This window comes from Miscanthus floridulus, chromosome 11 (genome assembly GCF_019320115.1).
Source record: "Miscanthus floridulus cultivar M001 chromosome 11, ASM1932011v1, whole genome shotgun sequence".
Classification (NCBI taxonomy): Eukaryota; Viridiplantae; Streptophyta; class Magnoliopsida; order Poales; family Poaceae; genus Miscanthus; species Miscanthus floridulus.
The window spans coordinates 91,683,193-91,702,308 of record NC_089590.1 but is presented as its reverse complement, the minus strand read 5'-3'; the positions used below and the strand labels follow the sequence as shown (position 1 = coordinate 91,702,308).

Below are 19,116 nucleotides of genomic sequence, written 5' to 3'. Positions count from 1 at the left end.
ACTTTCAGCCCACTTGCCGCGTGCTGCATGAAGGCCGGCCCATTCCGACTCGTAGTTTCTCTTCCCCGCCACGGCCGAAACCGGATCGCAGCGAAAATGGATGCACGGCAGCTGTGCGCCGCCGACTCCGAGCTGGAGCTGGCGCGGGCGCGGTGCGTCGCGCTGCAGGACCACCTCGCCGCTTCGCCGGACCTACCACGCCATCCCGCGCTCCGCTCCCTCCTCCGCCTCGTCGACGCCGAGCTGCGCTTCCTCTCCTCGCTCCACCCCGCCCCGGCCACGCCGCTCTCCTCCAACCTGCCCCACCTCGCGGCGCTCCACCTCGTCCTCACCCACCCGGCCGTGCGGAGCCCGTCCCGGCTCTCGCCGCTCCCGGGGGTCGACTTCGCCTGCGCCTTCCGTGGCCAGCCCGCGTGGGTGCTCGTCTCCGCGAGCAACCCCGCCAGGCTCGCCTGGCCCCCGCCCGGGGGTCACCGCGCCCGCTTCGCTGCGGCGCTGGACGCCGCGGGCGGTGCCCCGCCCGCTACGCGGCCCGAGAAGCTGCTCCTCGTCTTCTCCCGTGGTGTCGGCGTGGATATCGCGCGGGGGCTCGCCGAGGGGTTCGAGGCCGTGGAGACTGACTTGCTCGAGGAGTTCATTAGCGACTCCGAGGAGGAGGATGGGGACGGGTGGGTCGCCGTCAGCTTCAACCCGAGTGAGGAGCTCAGGAATTTCAGGGCGTTTGAGATTGATGTCGTGGAGGGTGCTGGCGAGGGTTTGCTGCCACCAGACGCCGCGGTGGCTGAGGGAACTGCTGATGATGAGCCTTTGGGTTTTGAGGGAGCGTTTGGTGCCTTTATGAGGAAGATGTGGAGGGAATCGAGGGAGCTGGTGAATTTGGACACCACTGCGCTGGTTGCTATAGTGTCAGGGATCAGCAATGGCGGGGTAGGGAAGCTGATGGCTACACCTGAGGCGGAGACCAGAGCAAGGTTCAAGTGCAACTACAAGTTCGTCATGGATCAGGTTGCTTGGAAATGTTTGCTTTACAGTCTAGGAGCCAGTCTTTCATCACCCAGTTCTAAATGTTGTTGATCAGTTGTTCACTGCAATCAAGTACACAGATTTAATTGTGTTTCGTTGTGATTTCTGTAAGGAAGCCCACATCAAGTACACAGATTTAATATGTTTGTGCAAAGAGTGAATCTATATTAGAGAACTGTGTACTTAGTAGTTAGTGCTTACAAAAGAATACCATGCAGTAGATCTTCTCTTGAACTATTTCATGCTTGCTGTAGGCACAATCCGAACTGCAATTTCCAATACTCATAGAGTTGGGGAAAGCATTGGAGGGGAAGCAATGTATCATATGTGAAACTGTCAACTTGGAGTTCAAAGAAATTGTTTCGATGTGTGGTGGAGCCGAGGAGAACATCAGAGCAAGACATTTGTTGAAACAACTCATGTAAGTTCTGTTACATAGCTAATTTGGTTTCTGGAGGTACAGTATTTTGTGCCACTATATAGTAACCCTAGCTTAGAATTTTGAGTGCGATTCTTCTGTTAGCAGCTTTGAATTTTGAGTGCGACTCTTCTGTTACCATATATTGCTTACAACGTTTAAGACAGAACACATCATCAGGTTTCCTTTTGAGAACTTACACATGATCAAGTTCATGAAGCAGACTTTTGCTCTTTCATTTCCTATCTTTATGTGCATTTCATTTGTTAGGTACTTGTAGTGCCCAAAGGTTGTATGATATTCTTGTTCATCTGATCCTTATACTGAGTGATATATGTAGAATTGTAGATGCACTGAGGCACTTCAAGATTGTTTGTAGTAAGGTACTATATGATTTATCATTTCAACCTTGTATTTTCTGGACATTCCCCCTGAGTGATATATGTAGAATTGTAGATGCACTGAGGTACTCCTCTACTGGCGGCCCAGTATAAGTTTTGTAATGAGCTCAATATAAATTGGTAGAATTGGTACTGTCATCTGTGTAGTTACAATGTATTCTAAATTGGCAGATAATTGAAACTGCTTTTGCTTCTAGTAACACTGAGTGATACATGCTGCATCTGCTAGCTAGCTGTTTGGCCTGCCCTCTTCATCTGCACAAATATTTGTTCTCCGACCTAGCTAATATATAGTAATATTTTCCTGTTCATACAAATTGCTATCATATCCCAGAGGTACTACACCCGTGGTAGACTAGGAACTTTCTAATTGTCCACAAGTCACTGTTTATCATACCCAGTGTGTGTTGGGGCTTGCTAATGACCTTGAATTCATTTAAAAAAAACCACGCAAGTACGCAACCAGTATCTTACAGAGTATTTACCAACACTTTTTGGGCTACAGCATTGTCCCAGACAGTCCTTCGGTTCGAATGATGGATCTTCCAACCACAAGGAAGCTCGCGATGAAGAACAAAATTGTTTTTGGCACAGGTGACCATTGGCGGGCTCCTACTTTGACTGCTACATGGGGTTTGTAAGAGCTGTTTCACAGTCTGGTATGCCCTTGCTAACCATCGAGCACCGACCTCGGCCATTGATTGGTCTGTGACGGTGAGTATGCCATAACTAATTTATAGGTGTTTGAGATCCTAGAGTTGTAATGCTGCCCCTTCTGAACATGAAACTATCTGAAGTTCTGGCAATTTTTAGTCGTTCTACGCCTAGAACCGGCTGCGGCTGAACAGCCGCTGCTGCTGCTCGTGGTACAGTTTCCTGCTGAAACTGTTTGCAGCCACAGCCCGCCGCCAGAGCAGCTGTGCAGTTCAGCCGAACACGCTGAATGTATAGTCCTGCTAGCTTTGTCCACAACTGTGTATCTGGTCCAGATACACTGGAGTTTATTCGAGCGACAATGGTTACTCTATCTGTACTAAGTATCCTTGACGTCAAAGTCAAGCATAGAATATGTGAGAGTAGTTTTTAAGTCTTCAGCATAGCTATGTACAGTGAGAGAAGAAGTGCAGTATAAAATAATAATGCACTATGGATGAATGCATGAGCATGACACATTTGGAATGGCTCGTTGACAGCGTGAAGTGTTGCAACTGATAATGCATACGGAATTGCTGTATCTTGTACCATTAGCTAGTCGTACGAGATTATTTCAACTCACTGGACATTTTTTTATCACGAAAAAACAAACTACACGATTAATCATCCCAATTTGTATATCACGAAAAAACAAAATACACGATTAATCATCCTTCAGTCTGGAGTAATATACACGAAAATACGTAATGACTGCTATGCTGCGTCAACCTTGGCCTTGACTGGCTGCCCTTACCATTTCAACAATAGCATGTAGCTGTCATTAAGGTTTGAGCCATAGGTACATCCATCTAGCAAGAAAAGAATTATTATTGATGAGTATAAGAAATCCTTACATTTTCAAAGAAAATGAGATGAGATTGAGAACATAAGACGCTATATGAGAAATTGACGATTCTCGTACAGATGAACATGGATTCTATTTCCATCCACACCAACACTAGGGCATAACTTGATAGTTATTTCCAACCCTGAGCTATTAGCTGTTAAATTGTACAGACATTGAATAGTTTTCACTGAAGCCACCCAGGTGGCGCTCAAAATCTAGAATCCTCCTCTGAAGCCCATCGACAAAGTCGTGTTCAGAAAAAGGAGGGAAACAAACTAGTAGGATTTTCCACAGTGAATCAAGCTCCCAGCCCCCAAGAAAAGACCAAAAATTGCAGCGCTGCCAACAGTAGTTTGTCCAATGTATCTGATCTTTAGCAATCCAGGGATCTGTGCAACAGAATATCAAATTGATTAGCATTCATGATAACCCCCAAAAACAACTCTAAACTTTTATTTCAGATAGTTATCTCTTGACAGTTAAATAAACAATATGCCATGAGTTCAATAAAGTAAATCTTAGCTAAGGTTAACGAAGTGCACAATCAAGTGTCAAGACCTAATCAATTTGAATCCTTTGCATATTGAAGGACAGGATAATCAATTTATTTCCTAGTACGCATCAGTATCCAAAAGTTTATGAAAGAATGACACAAAACCAAATATTGAAAGGGAAATCACATAGAAGCCCTACCATAATGTGGTTTTGTGTATAATAAAGCAAATAGTGTATGCGTACCTTGTATCTGAATGCCTCAAAAGTTCCATAGCAAGCACCTGCGGAGGAAGAAGGAAAACATGCCAATTAGTAACTTGGTACTCTTATGCTATGGCAGCAGAAAGGAAACATATACCATTTATTTCCAAGAGCACTTTGAGAACTACCACCCCCTCCGGTCAAATGAAATTTAGGACAGAAAAAGTTACACTGCATGTAGGCTAATTAGGCTGCCTTAAACATCTTCTAATGAGCGTTGGGAATATAAGCAACTTTATTAGAGCTACATCTTGAAAGCAACAATTGCATAATAGTTATTGCACGAAAGAAGCAAGCCAAGCATGTTAGGTACATCCTTGAAGCACCGGTCAACACAAACCCCATAAAAATAATAAAAGTCCACAGGCGCGTCTTTTCTGCCTTATTACAAAACCCAAAAGTAATGACTATCAAGGTAAGAAAGCCAGAGACTGGTAGCCTAATACATGGCCATATCCACCCCTTCAAGTCCTTGTGATCGGTATTCTCTCCACGAGCTAAATACAAAACCACCAAGTGGAATGATAACTTTTTGACAGCAAATACCAGTAACTTGGCATACAGACAATTCCATATGCTGTCATCTTTCCGTTACAATGGAGTCCAAATCAGGAAACTAAACCAAAATTCGAATATACTAATTGGTACATTCCAAAGTGGCATTGAACAAGCTTTTGATCTTACATTTTTCATCCCAAGTCCTACCCACCACCAGCAAATTAACCAAACCACGGCACACCAAATCAGCAACAGCCCTTAAAGCACAAGCAATTGGACAAACAAACTCAACTAGAGCATCGATATATTACATGTCCTGAAGATGCTACCTAAGCACGAGCTCTTAACAAAAGCCACCTTTTTATTACATCTGCGCCCGCCAGCTAACCAGACAAACCAAGGATCTGTAGTAGCTAGCTCGAGAAGATCCCTGAAATCACACACTAATCTACTTCAACAAACATACCCACGGGCGAAGCAGCTCGCACGGATGGATGCTGCAAGTCTAGGGTTTAGGGGTTTAGGGAGGAAGGTTACCGACGGCTCCGCCGACTGCGCCACCGATGGCAACTCCGGCACCCACGCGCGCCAGGCAGCTGTCACTTCTCGCCATCACCTCTTCTGATCCTGTTGCACTTGTAATTAGATCGGATCCGAGTAGAAATAGCCAAATAGCTTAAGTTAGGGTCATTGGGTCCTTGGTTTCGCACAGAAGTAAGGGAAGAGAGGGTGGGGATACCTGGTGGGAGCTCGTCGCCGGCGAAGTGCCCGACGAAGTCTGGCGGCGGCGGCGGTAGCCCAGTCGTCGCCGAGAGAGAGGAGCGCACTAGCCACTAGGGGTGGACGGGAGAAGAAAAGTAGTTGGTAGATTCCTCACCTGGTTTAAGTGAAAGGGGCCGACTAATTCCCTGCTGGGCCTCGACGGGCCTTTAAGCCGGACCGAGAGTCCGAGATTGGCAACGCCTTTCAGACCATGCACAGCACGTCATCAAGCCCAGGGCCCGAACAGGTTTCGTCCAGGCTTTTAGAACGGGAAAAAGTAATTTGATTTTTTTCCTTGAACTTCAAACTAGAAATTTTACCCTTTCAACTTTTAAGACCGTTCGATCCTAGTTTAAAATGGTTTTGAGGGTGTTTTTATATTTTCAAAAAACAATAAAAACTTGATAAGGTTTTTAAACCACAGAAAATATCTGCATGCTTTTAAAAACAAAAAAAATAGAGATATATTGGGATACAAAAACTCCCAATAAAATATGTAGAGCTCATGAAAATATCTCTAGATACTTAGAAAATAAATTTAGCTGGAAAATAGGGAAAATTATCCATAAAAACAAGAAATTTCCAAAAAACATTCTAAGTGGTGTATAAACTTGTTTTAATGCTAAACCACTCCACTTCAAAATGTCTCAGACTACGACAATAGTTTAGGGAGGCAAAAAGTAGAATGGACTTTTTCTTTTACAAAGCAACCTCCCTCTTTGCTTCCCACAATATCATCAGCCTATTTCAACCCGACTCCAGGGCTCTCGTCATGCTAGCCTCAAAAGAACTAATAATAACCAGTTTCTTACATTGTTCTACTCCTAAAGAGGATGTGGCATGCGTAGATTTTGGCCCTGTTCGCTTGAACTTATCAGTCGTATATTTTCAGCAAAATAACAGTGTTTCTCTCTTACAATAAATCAGCATCAACATCAACATCAGCCGGTTTTCCAGCCAGCCGAACAGGGCCTTTGCTTTTCTGCATGATAACCTTGCAAAAATGATAGTGCTGATGGTCATATAGCTAATTATTAGTATGAATATGATCCACTTGTTAAACAGGTGCTTGTATAAGTGGTTGAAGGTGCAAATAAATGAACCATTAGTGCTTGTTAGCGTCCTTCACTTAGCTAATGGACGAGTAGTTATTAGCAGCCCTTGTACAAGGTGTTGTCTAAACCTTCACTTACTAATAATTTAGCTATTAACTATCAACATTACTAGATTTTAACAGACGCTAAGGTCCAAGGGCCTAACTAAAAAGCCGCATCCTCTCCTCACGGAGTTGGTTCATGTGGGCAGGCGTCATCCATTGTTCGCTTGCTTCTGAACCCACAAAATTCATGTTGAGTGATGAAATATCTACATCATCTTTGTATATATCAATCTATGTTGATCAATTTTCACATTATTGATGTGGGTTGTTTTTGGACATCAGTTTATGTGACGTGTGCCGAGATACTACGACTAGTTTATTAATAGTTTTGATATAATATGGTTTCTCAGGTTATATTTTAGGCCCCGTTCGCTTCGCTGAAAAAACAAGCCGAAATACTGTTCTGGCTGATTTGTTGTGAGAGAAAAACACTGTTCCAGCTGAAAAAACAAGCTGAAAAAGACAAATTATAAGAAAAACGAACAAGGCCTTAATTGTTTATTTATATTATTTACAATTATTGGGGATAGTGGTGCCATGGTGTGTGTAAGAGTCCTGATAACCTATGTGTGTTCTGTGTATGGATATGTTTAGATACAAGGGCTAATTGCTAGCTAAGTAAATAATTAGTTAATTTTTTTCTAAGTACATCCAAAGAGGAGGGTTAGTTTTTAACTAGCTATTAGCCAACTAGCTAGACAACTTCATATTGAGTATTTGAGTTAGGACTTGTTTAGATACACATGCCTAGTTACTAAGTTGGCTAACAACTAGCTCAAGACTTGGTTAAAAAATTAGCCGACCTATTAGCTCTTTTTATTTGGATGCACCATAGCTAATTTTGACAAATTTTAGCTAGCTAGCAATAAGCCCCTATATCTAAATTGACTATTGACTATTATTTTTTTAGTTTCAATTTGTCGGGTTTATAAACCCGGAGTCCCTCGTGGACCGGCTTCCCAACAAAGACACGGCCCAACAGACAATGCTGCGAGCAACGCGCAACTCATGTACCGGCCCAAATACCTAGACGACAGGCCAGAAGGACGACCCAATCTCCGACCGAAAGGCCTGGCCGAGGCGGAACGGCGCCCGCTTCCGACTCCGGCCCACCTCTCCGACCAGAGCGCTCGCTTCGGTCTCCAGCCCGTCTTCGGACGGCCTCTCCGACCGGAAGGCCTGGCCAAACACCACTTCCGACTCTGACCCGCTCCTCTAACCGGGGATGCGCCGAACCTCTGCTTACAGCTCCTCTCCGGCTAGCTCAATCAGAGCCGACTGGGACCAACCGACCAGGGACACCCGCTCGGTAAGGACCAGGAAACTGACAGAGAAAGTAAGGCAATGCACTCAAGTCAACCGCAATACCAAAGATCGTACCATGTACACCTGCAGGACAGTACCCTGCGATCTCCCTGACATGACAGAACGCAAGCAATGTTGTAGGCACCGATATTTTCCCCTACAGTGTTGTAGGCGTCATCAACTTCCATACCAGACAAATACGGTAAGGCTCCCCCACGTGCCTCTGAGGCATCGACAGTGTTGTGGGCGCCGACATTTATCGTGTCGGACGAATACGGTAAGGCCCCCACGTGCCTCTGAGGCATCGACAGTGTTGTGGGCGCCGGCATTTACCGTGCTAGGCGAACATGGTAAAACCTCCTGCATGCCTCTCGACATCAACAGTATAGCAGATACCGACATCTGCCATACCTAAAGAAGACGACGCAACCTCTTACGTGCATCTGACATTCAACAGTATTGTGGTCGCCTACCATCATCTTGTACCCGCCGACGTGGGCAGCAAGACTTATCATCGAATGTACTCTCTTCCTCTCACTTGTAAGACCACCCCCTTCATCTATAAAAGGGGATGCGCTCTCTTTCAATAGATAAGTTGATTCAGATCGATCAAGTTCACTAGCACACAATAACAGAACCACCAGGTTCAAACCTCGAGCACATGCTCGAACACATAACACCTAGCGGAGCTCCCGTCGCTCTCGGCCCCTCTGATTAGAGTTCGACCGGACCTCTTTTACTCCTCTTCTTTCTCCTTATCGTTTGTAACCTTACTGTAAACTTCGAGCATCTGGGCTCAGGAATAAAGTCACCAACCGACTTAAACTAGACGTAGAACACGTTGCCTGAACCAGTATAAACCCTGTGTCATTGAGTGTTAGGCCACATTCGATCCCAACGTACGGCAAAACTACAAATATTTACGTGTTATCACTTTCTGCACCGACACAATTAGTAATCAAGCATGTGCTATAAAAATAGAACACGTATGTAATGAATAGTATGCAACATGTTCGCTTGCTCGTAAACGATCGTAAATTTTCAGCCAGAACAATATTTTTCTCTTACACCAAACCAGCCAGCAGTAATAATCCACGATCGTATACGATCGTTTCAGCCCAGCCGAAGAGGCTGATGGTTCCTGACGTACACGTAGCCGTGTGCGTCTGTGTTGTTTGGGCGCGCTGTTGACGTACAAGACGGCCGTTTTGTACGATGATGAGTAATTGGCCGTGCACAACCCAATGGGGGTTGGCACGTATTTGTATTACATCAAGTGACAATTACAGAAAGAATCACAAGATTACAATCACATTACAATTGATTGATCAGCTACTAATAAATATGTAACACAAGGGCTCGAGAACACCAAGGGCTGCAGCCCGGGGCACTTCCCCGCCTTCGTCCATGCCTTGCCGCGGGGGTCATGTTCTCGCCGTCCGCCATCCTCGGCACCGCCGTCCCGCACTCGACCTTCCCCCGCCTGGTGAGGCGCCCCGCGGAGTGCGACGACGACGACGAGTTCAGCGTCTCGTTCCCGGCGATTCCCGGCGAGCCGTCGTTCCAGTGGCGTGAACTCTTGATGATGTACAGGAAGTACATGGCAGGCGCTCTGGACGAGCAGGTCGCCGCGTCCGTGAGGCAGAACTTCCTGTGGAACCTGAACGACAGCTGGGGTTTCGTGTTCAACTCGTTCAGGGCGCTGGAGGGGAGGTACCTGGAGCAGCCACTCGAGGACCTGGGCGGTGGGCCCCGTGGCTCCGGAGGCGGACGCCGTGGGTGCCCGCGGCGGGCAGGCAGCCGTCGGGCTCGCCGAACTCAGCGCGTGGCTGGACGCGTTCCCGGAAGGTTCGGTCGTGTACGTGTGCTTCGGGAGCCAGGCCGTGCTGAACCCCGCCGTGGCGGCGGCGCTGGCCGAGGAGCTGGAGCGCAGCGCCGTGCCGTTCGTGTGGGCCGTGGGCGGCGCCGTGGTCCCGGACGCGTTCGAGGCGCGCGCCGCGGTGTGGTGGTGCGCGGGTGGGCGCCGCAGGTGGCGCTGCTGCGGCATCCGGCGGTGGGGTGGTTCCTGACGCACTGCGGCTGGGGCGGTGGCCGCGGGGGTGCCCATGCTGGCGTGGCCCCTGGTGGCCGACCAGTTCTTCGAGGCGCGGCTGCTCGTGGACGAGGCGCGCGTCGCGGTCGGCGCGTGCAGGGGCGGCCTCGGCTTTGTCCCCGACGCGGGCGAGCTGGCGTCCGTGTTGGCCGACGCCACCGGGGAGAAGGGGCGCGACGTCAGGGCCCGCGCCAAGGCGCTCGCGGCGGAGGCCGCCCGTGCAGTGAAACCAGGCGGGAGCTCGTACGCTGATCTAGATCTGTTGGCGCAGGAAATCCGGAAGCTAGCTAGCTCACTTCAGGTTCAGGACTAAATTCAGAAGTAAAGCAATCATCTTCATCTGATAAAGCAGATACTTTCAGACATTCAGATTCGGTCGTTTTCCCCGTTGTTGTAAGGAGTACTGCTGTACTGATGAGGGCATCAGGGAGCTGAACTTCGCTGTAGCTTGAACTTGATTCTATCTTTAGAACGAGGCCCCGTTCGGCTTACCTTAAAAACAGCACTATTAAGCTTGTTTTTTTAGTCGGAACAGTATTTTTCTCTCACAACAATTCAGTTAGAACAGTATTTTCAATCAGTTTCAGCTAAGATTCAGGCATCAGTAACCTCTGCTTTGTGTGCTTTCCCATGTGTGCACACGAATAATTGGCTTCTGTTTCGCGCCCACAGTTCTGCTCAATCTGTATGTTTGCAGGAGCTGAGCAGCTAATGGCGCATGCTGAACTCCCATCTACCGCTTGTCCTGCGCAGTACAGAGCGGCACGATCAGCTCTTTAAGCTGCACCTCGCGTACGCAGGAAGCACCCAAACTGGCATCTTCTGGTGTAGCTCATAAGCTACTCTGAGGCTAGTTCGACAGTGTCGTTGCCCTTTCAACAGATGCCACATTGCCACTGTACAGGACTGCAACCGCAAGCATTACACACATTGTTTTCAGCTCGATTCCCATGCGATCTAACTTCATTATACTTCATTACACTGAAAGTTCATTCAAGAAGGGCAAGTGTCAGGCTCACCAAATCATTTGAACGCGACCTACTCAACTACTCTCCCCAGAATCCAGATGCCTACTGGGCTGGCTCTGTGAAGCTGCAAGCCTGCCAATTTGACGGATCATCTGGGCCTTAGATTGCAAATTTTTGCAATCTGGATACTGTAGCACGTTTCGTTTGTATTTGACAAACTTTGTCCGATCATAGACTAACTAGGCTCAAAAGATTCGTCTTGTGATTTACAACCAAACTGCGCAATTAGTTACTTTTTTTTACCTACATTTAATGCTCCATACATGCGTCCAAAAATTGATGTGATAGAGAGAGTGAAAAAACTTTGGAACTTTGAGGTAATCTAAACAAGGCCCTGATGAGGAAAATTAGCGAGGCAGCAACCCATGTGCCTCCCCTGCCGGCTTTCCGGGCCGAGCTGGAGGAGGAGGAATCTTTGCGTCCCCCCCTGCTTTTAAGCGTCAGCTCCTGCATCAGCGTCGATCAGGACCTTCCAATCACTAGTTGTACCCAGTACCCCTTTTCTCCCCATTGTTTCAACCCAAAGCAAAGCCAAGAACCTTCCTGGGCTTCCTCATCTGAAAACCCGGTTCCTCTGCAAAAACACGTTTCGCCGCTCCGCTGGAGCCGAGTTGTGAACCATGTGGGCGAATTTGCTGGAAGCACGGGTCATTAGGTCATCTGAGAGCTGGCAGCTAAACTACTCATGTATCTTGCACTAGAATCAATTTACTGTCTTAATCTGGAAGTGTTAGATGCTGCAGAAGTAAACTACTGCTCAAGTTAAGTTACTCCCACCACTTTTACCACTGTTTCCTGACCGACAAAATCTGTTATGCAGGCTGATGTCTGATAAGCCTCTCAAAGTCAAGGCATTTATTGTCGAATGGTCCAATCCATGCAACATGGTCCCAACAGAAATGAAATGCCCAGGGAAAGAGGAACATGTAACGTCAAACGAAAGCTTAGGTCTTCTTGCCTAATGTTAGGGGCAGGGCATGTCTCTGCATAGCTGGAGATTTGGCCTGAGCCACCCATTAAGTCAAAGAAGTTGGTGATGGGCTCAGTGGGGGTGTACTACAACCTCATATGATTGCTGTCGTCTACTGTTTTGCTGTTGGATAGTCCAAAAACAAATTATAGTGCGGTTTTCATAGTGGAGATAAAGTTTGATGTGTCCTATGACTAGACTAAAAATGTAGTTATTATCTAAATTGTGCACAAATTAATGCGAAAACAACTGATTTGAAAACTAAAACATGTTTTAGTTTTGTCCTAAATTAAAATTCTCTAACTTTGACTAAGTTTATACAAAGATATATTTATATGTACAAACCAAAACAAATAAATTATTAACTAAGACATGTTTCATGGTGGATTTAATGAAACAAATTTAATGTTGGCACACTTTTCTATAAAACTTGATAAAGTTAAAGAAATTTGACTTAGGAAAAAAAACTAAAACAACTTATATTTTGGAACAGATAAAGCAGCTCTAATTGCTGCCACTTATAAGAGTTGCTGCAGCATGAGTTCAAACAACTAAAGTGGGTTCTGTAATCCAACCAACTTTATAATTTTTACCTCACATTTTGTTATTGAATTGATGGACCACACCACCACCACCACCAATACTTCATAATTATAGGAAATCTATCAAAAGTGTAGGACTTAAGAGTCACAAATTACAGTGAGTGCAGTAGTAGATGCATTTCGTGACAATCTGCACAGCAAACCTTTCAGAATTCAGAAGTGTAGGGGGACACAAATCACAAGCACTGAATTTGAGCTCTCCCTTGCAATCAACAGATATTAGCATTGTTGATTTCTCTAATCTTACAAGCGAAGCATATTATCATTATATTCGATAGAGTGGCTTCAGCATCACTTGATAATGAGCTACTGAGATTCTCCCATTTCTTGGTACGTCTAATCAAACTAGCAGTTTCCGTTTTTAGTCCAGCCTCGCGATTTTGGGAAACGTGCCAATATGGAGGATTAAAGCTTAAGCATGCATCACCCTAACCTTTTCTTACAAAGCCTACATCAAAATCACATCGCAAAAGCTGAAGATTACGTGATGATTGAACAAGACACCAGGAAAAAATTGCAACCCCCCCACTCATGGAATCTGAACCCAAAGGGTCCTTTTTTTAGGACAAATACAAAAGTACGTGTCCTGTTTACCAATGTGCCAAAATGCATAATTGTCCACCCAAACAAACATGCATTGCCCACCCCGTTTCTTCTCCTACTAAGTGCCACCGTATTCTTCTGTAGCTTGCACACACCGCCACAGTTTCAGACATGTGCAAGCTCAATCAGAGCATGTGATCGGTACAGAGCAATAGTTAATGGTAGTTAGCGAGCATTGGCAGCTCGTTTCCTGGATGCAGAGACCGGGGAAAAGGAAGGAGAGCAAACAACCGCCTTTCTGCCGGAGAAACAACACGCTCCCCATGATGACTCCATCGACCCTCTCCCGCTGCTTCCCTGTCGGCTCCTACCGCCTGCGCCCGGCGGATCTATAGTTTTTACTCCTACCATACCTGCTGACTGCTGTTGCTTTGCTTATTCACTTGGCCCTTGTTGCTGTCGCAGTAAGTGTAACTACACAGTAAAAGAATTCCCAGCTCTGCACTGGACATAACCTCTGAGCCCCCTGTTTTGCCCTGTTTCCCTTGAGCTGGAAGCGTTGCCATCTGCTGGCATGGCACGGACGGCGTTTAGCGTAAGCGAGGACGCTCCAACAACTGCTCCCTCCAACCAGTGGTGCCTAAAGAAGGCCATGAGGATTAGTTAATAATGCTTAAAAGCATGGAGATAAGCAGCAGAAGAAGGGAAAGAGATGAGGGTCCGGGAGAACTCCAACAACTGCTCCCTCCAACCAGTGGTGCCTAAAGAAGGCCATGAGGATTAGTTAATAATGCTTAAAAGCATGGAGATAAGCAGCAGAAGAAGGGAAAGAGATGAGGGTCCGGGAGACTCCACCTAATTGCAATTGCAACCCAGACGTCGCTTTTTCCGTCAGCGAATGAATGATTAATTCCGCGAGCTAGCTAGCTAGCTGTTAACAAGTGATTATGATGACCACTTGAGCATATGGCACCTTAAACAATTGGAAAGACTGTGGAAAGGGGGAGGGGGGAAAATAGTGAGTGACCCATGCTGTTCATGTGGTCGTACTATGAATTATATTTGTAACGAGTGACACTTGTGTTATATGTTCACGTTTCACCGAACGGTCAGTACGTCAGGCTAGCAAGAACCAATGTTCAGACTTGTTCGCAGAAAAGAACTGACCAAACCTCGGAATAAAAGTATGTTATAGTCCATTTGTAAACTGACTCAGTCGATGGGAGAGGAGAGAGAAAAAATAAGACACTGTAATGCAACTGAACTGTAAGAAAAATGCCGGGTCTGCTGGTCTACTCCTACCCCGAATTGTTTGTTGCACGGACTGGTAGTTCAGATGCAGTACTCACCAACGAAATCCTCTTGGGCGGCCGGTGAGCGTCGCAACAAGACGCGTGCGTAGGTATTGCAAGCAAGGAAGGAGAACGTATCCATTTCAAAGACCGGAACCAGCTTATGACGACATGTGCAATTGGCACTTTTGCTGGCTAGGTGATGACCATTCTTGATCCAGACATTCAGCTCTGCTCTGCTCTGTCCTGTCCATTTGTATGCCAAAAACTTGGCTTTTGTCTGTATCCAGAGTGGTAGACCGTTGACAAATGGCAATCGATCAGAGCTCTTGATAACTGCAGCGAGCCCAGCTGGATCTGCGCCGTACTGATCGAGTATTACTACTGAGTTTCTTCGAGTAAGCTCAGAGGTCGTTTGCACAGTGTTTCTTCGCTCATTACTGTCTTGCGCTGCCCGGTTCCGGCTGTTTCTCGCCAGTGATACACTCGTTGAGTACAGTACAATTGGTTCTGACTTCTGAATGAATGGAGCGGCAGTTTTCCTGCCATATCTGTCTCCGAGAAAGGAGATCACGACCCCGTCTGCAACTGCAACTTGCCCATTCCAGTTATCGGACAGAGGATCTGGCAGACAGTTTCCTGATGCAAAGAAAGGAGGATAGAAAAATGGCAAAAGCATCCAAGCCTGAAGAGGGGTAGTGCAAAAGGATAGCAAATTCTATTCCTGGAGACTAACGATGCATGGTACGTAAATGACAGGGAGAACATGGTACAGTTGCTACATTTATACTCCAAACAGCGTTCTTTTAAGATCCAGCATTGGCGTGGATCCGGCAAAGCATTACACTCTGCATGGGCTCGCACGTGAATACCATCACCAGTAAAAGCCAAGGCAAACGACAATGAAACCCTGCAGCAGTTTAAAAGGCTAAAGGCCGCTGGTAGCGCAACATGGCAGCACAAGCTTCACTCCTTCCAAATCAAGCTCAAACTATGGATACGTTTGGAGCAAGTAAAGCTAATCCAGAGCTAAAAATTAGCTACTCTATCTATATTCTTCAGTAAGGTGTATTAGTTTTTTTTAGAATTACACAGTACAACGTAGACGCCTAGAACACCCACCCACACTCGTCCCTATGAACACACATACGTAAACCATACCCTATGAGCACCTCCGAAGGACTGAGCCGACAAATATTGAGATTCACGAAGTCACCACAGGCACCTCGCTGTCGACAGAGACGTCGCCTACCAATGAAAGCATAACGCCGTTAAATTCTGGAATAAATCCAGAAAAATGCGAGCACCCATGTCAAATCGAGGACTTAACCCGGGTGGACAGGTTCCATCACGAGGAACCCAACCAACTGACATTGAGCACCAGCGTTTCATCATTACTAAGGCAGACCATTCCGAGCTGCAATGCTCATACATGGCTATTGGGGGTGGTGAGTTTAGGCCATGGACAATCGAGTATGCGCATGCATAGTTTGTTGTGGTGGTAAGCCTAAGCTCCGGGCAATCGAACATGCGCTGGGCAGCGGTAGGAGAGCGCTGCATCCGGAGGACAACTAATCCACCACGATGACGTCCAGGTATCTAGGTTAAACACTTTCACGTCTAATGAAAGAATATGGAGGAAGTAGCTAACTATGAGCGGCAGGTGTATGTTTGGATCACCAGCTAATAGGTGCATACATCTCTATTGATGAACTCTTAGCTCTTAAGACGTCTCTAACAATAGTACAAATAGCTAGCTCATGGCATATATTTTCTTCAGCAAGAATGAGAGAGAACACATGAAAATCAATTATCTAGCGCTATTCATAAAGAGCTAAGCTCGTATACTTTTAATTCATGTGTCTATGCTCACATGGCTTTGTAAGTCAACATGACCAGCTTCTCATCTTTGTCTTGTTGTATACCCTCCATATTCTTTTGTAAAGTACATTTACGTTTTTATATATAGGTCGATTCATCGGTACCGAGAATAGTTGCACTACTAATATATGTTTGTTTGGGTAGTGAGCCAAGGCGACAACCAATCATGTGTGTGTATGGTTTTTTAGGGAGAGAATTCCCTATTTGACATCAGAAAAAGTACAGCTTTCTTATTTGACACCCAAACTCAAAATCTTTCCTAACTGTCTCGTTTTCAAGTTTTTCTTTCCTATTGGACACTTCTGTTAGTTTAAAGTTATGACGGTGTTAAGTCAACTGTCTCGTTTTCAAGTTTTTCTTTCCTATTGAGCACTTCTGTTAGTTTAGAGTTACGACGGTGTTAAGTCCTAAAGGAAAAGACTGTTTTACCCCTGTCTTAGTTGGACTTATTTTCAACTGTTATGTTTTCCTTTTTCGATTGCTTGTGTAAAATAAAGGAACGGGCATAATCTTTTTAGACCCTTAGATTGTACTGCACCGATATATCTACAACGCCATGTTAGTTTAGCTACTCGTACGTATCGCATGCATCATGCATGAATGTGCAGACAGCTAGCTTCTTCATTTCTTTTCTGTTTCTTGACGACGACACGTGAGCCTGCACGCGCGTCTCCACTAGCTAACTTTTCTCTTCTTCGTGTGTTCAAACAGCAGCTTCACAGTAGCCTTGGCCGCGCCGGGCTTGGCCACAGCAGCCCTGGCTGTGCCGGACCTGGGCGCGTAGGCCCTGGCCGCGCCCGGCCTCTGGAGCCCCTCAGAGGCTGCGCCAGTTGCCCCCGTAGCCGCGGCGCCCGCCTCCGAGGCTGCGCGGGCCACCGCGACGCCCGCCTACGCGGTGCCCACCCGTGCTCGTGACATTCTGGGGGAGGATAGAGAGTCGCAATAGATGACCGAGCGTCCGATTCCTGGATTCCTTTTGCTCAAAGGATATTTCAATCTTTTTCGGTTGCCCCACTAGGAGATTTAACGGCGTTTTCTCACAGAACTAACGGAAGTGTCAAATAGGAAAGAAAAACTTAAGATGAAGACGGATAGGAAAGAATTTGAGTTTAAGTGCCAAATAAGATAGTTGTACTTTTTCTGGTGTCAAATATGAATTTTTCTCTTTTTTAGGTGGTGAATCTAGGCCACCACTAACAGCAAGGCCAATAATATAGTTTTCTGCTGGCTGTATGTACACATAGCTCATCTATGAGTCCACTTATATAGTAATTAGTTCACCTAAGATCCATTCATTTCTCTCACAAAATTTATTGTTCGTGTATACAAGCTGGCTGTAAGTTTATAATTTACAACTCACTCATGTTCTCTCTCATCTCATCTCTCCTCCACCTCAGAACTTAGCCCACTTAGAGCAAGTTCAATAACAAAGCCAAATGTTTGGCTATTAGCCAAGTTATACAGTAGTGGTTTCTTAATTGTCTATAAAAAAACTTTTAAATTGCTACATTTACCTATGTCCCAACTTTTTTCCTAATACCCCTTACATTTACTTGATGGCTGGGCCTTGCATAAGAGCCAAGCTCTCATCTCTCTCTTCACTTCTCTCCTCTACATTAGCATTTGCTTGGGCTATAAGAGCACCCGCAAACAGTAAAAGCTAGTTATTAACTCTAAACCAATATCTTCAATAGTGTCTACTTTAGCAACAACTTTTAGTATTATTAGGTCCACATAACACTCTCACATAATCTTAGAACGTGTGTAAAAGTCTAACTCTTGATCAAGAGCTAGCTTTTCTCTCTCTTCTATTGAAATATAAAAAAATATTTAGAGCTAGCTTAAAAATCGATTGTTGGAGTTGCCCTAAACCCATTATTATACTTGCTCTTACAACTCTTTACACTTAATCAAGCATGCGCATCGGCCAACGGAGCACGGTGGATAATCAATCTACCGTGATAGTAGCTTCTTGGTATATCTGTTAAACCCATGCGCCATGCACACCTAACAAAATAACATGGAGGATAACTAACGTTTCAAAAGGACTCCAGGAGATGCTCTTTGTTAGCTAATTGTGATTTGTTAAAACTTAGCTTACCCATTAATCCTAAGGCTCCGTTCTATTTCCAGGGATTCAAGTCCTTGAACCAATCCTACCAGAAATGGTTGTGTAATTTGTATACCCATTTCTTCACCAGGAACTATTCCTGCTGGAAAAAAAGCCCTAATCGAACGGGCCCTGAATGGATTGGAGTTACTAATCTTTAGCAGTTAAGAATGGACAGTGTTCTGCATATATTCCCAAAAGACGTGAGACGAGAATGCGCCGCTGGTCAGACTGTAAACCTGCAAATCTGCAATCCATCCTCCCGTCGGAAAAGCCGGGAATGGCGCGTCCTCTCATCCTCTGTCCTGGACCGGTCGAATTCATGAATTGCTTTACGCTTTCGCCACGGCCTGCGACTCCTCCACGTACTCATACTAGGAGTAGTACCCACCTTGCAAATGATGGTGCGCTCCGGTTCGGCCGCGGATCGTAGGTACGGCGACAACGCGGAAAACGAAACAGATTTATTGCGGGTGCAAGCGGCGCACCGTCGGTCGGTCGGTTCTTGTGTCGCTCCAGACGATCCCAAGAACGCAGCAGGCAGCAGCTGCCACCGCATAGCGCACATTCATCGCAGTACCGGATCACTGCCGCCGCATGTGTTAGATCGCCTCATGCCGTCACGCGGTTTCAGCTGCTGTGGACAGCAGTGAGCAGTAAAACCACTTTTGTAGCTCAATGGCGTTTTAGGCCTTGTTTAGATCACCCCAAAATTCCAAGTTTTTTCACTCTCTCT

At 46.0% G+C, this 19,116-nt stretch overlaps 2 protein-coding genes and 1 pseudogene across 2 annotated transcripts; 2 read left to right on the top strand and 1 right to left on the bottom strand.

Annotated features, from left to right (window-relative positions):
- Positions 1-96: 96 nt before the first annotated feature.
- LOC136494717 (uncharacterized) lies at positions 97-2,782 on the top strand. The gene is made up of 3 exons (XM_066490895.1): positions 97-1,005; positions 1,278-1,444; positions 2,348-2,782. The coding sequence occupies exons 1-3, from the start codon at positions 97-99 to the stop codon at positions 2,481-2,483; spliced, it is 1,212 nt and encodes a 403-aa protein (XP_066346992.1). The 3' UTR covers positions 2,484-2,782.
- A 521-nt stretch (positions 2,783-3,303) lies between these two features.
- Positions 3,304-5,507, bottom strand: LOC136493905 (uncharacterized). The gene is made up of 4 exons (XM_066490031.1): positions 5,376-5,507; positions 5,174-5,263; positions 4,121-4,158; positions 3,304-3,771 (listed from the first exon to the last, which is right to left on the bottom strand). Exons 2-4 carry the CDS (start codon positions 5,247-5,249, stop codon positions 3,658-3,660), a joined length of 228 nt encoding a protein of 75 aa, XP_066346128.1. The 5' UTR covers positions 5,250-5,263; positions 5,376-5,507; the 3' UTR covers positions 3,304-3,657.
- A 3,563-nt stretch (positions 5,508-9,070) lies between these two features.
- LOC136494602 (flavonol 3-O-glucosyltransferase UGT89B1-like) lies at positions 9,071-10,472 on the top strand (annotated as a pseudogene).
- Positions 10,473-19,116: the final 8,644 nt, after the last annotated feature.

Coding starts and splice junctions, on each gene's coding strand:
- LOC136494717 (XM_066490895.1), top strand. CDS start 97: ATGGATGCACGGCAGCTGTGCGCCGCCGACTCCGAGCTGGAGCTGGCG. Junction 1,006..1,277: donor ACAAGTTCGTCATGGATCAG/GTTGCTTGGAAA, acceptor TGCTTGCTGTAG/GCACAATCCGAACTGCAATT. Junction 1,445..2,347: donor CATTTGTTGAAACAACTCAT/GTAAGTTCTGTT, acceptor TTTGGGCTACAG/CATTGTCCCAGACAGTCCTT.
- LOC136493905 (XM_066490031.1), bottom strand. CDS start 5,249: ATGGCGAGAAGTGACAGCTGCCTGGCGCGCGTGGGTGCCGGAGTTGCC. Junction 4,159..5,173: donor CGCAGTCGGCGGAGCCGTCG/GTAACCTTCCTC, acceptor CTTCCTCCGCAG/GTGCTTGCTATGGAACTTTT. Junction 3,772..4,120: donor TTGAGGCATTCAGATACAAG/GTACGCATACAC, acceptor TCTGTTGCACAG/ATCCCTGGATTGCTAAAGAT.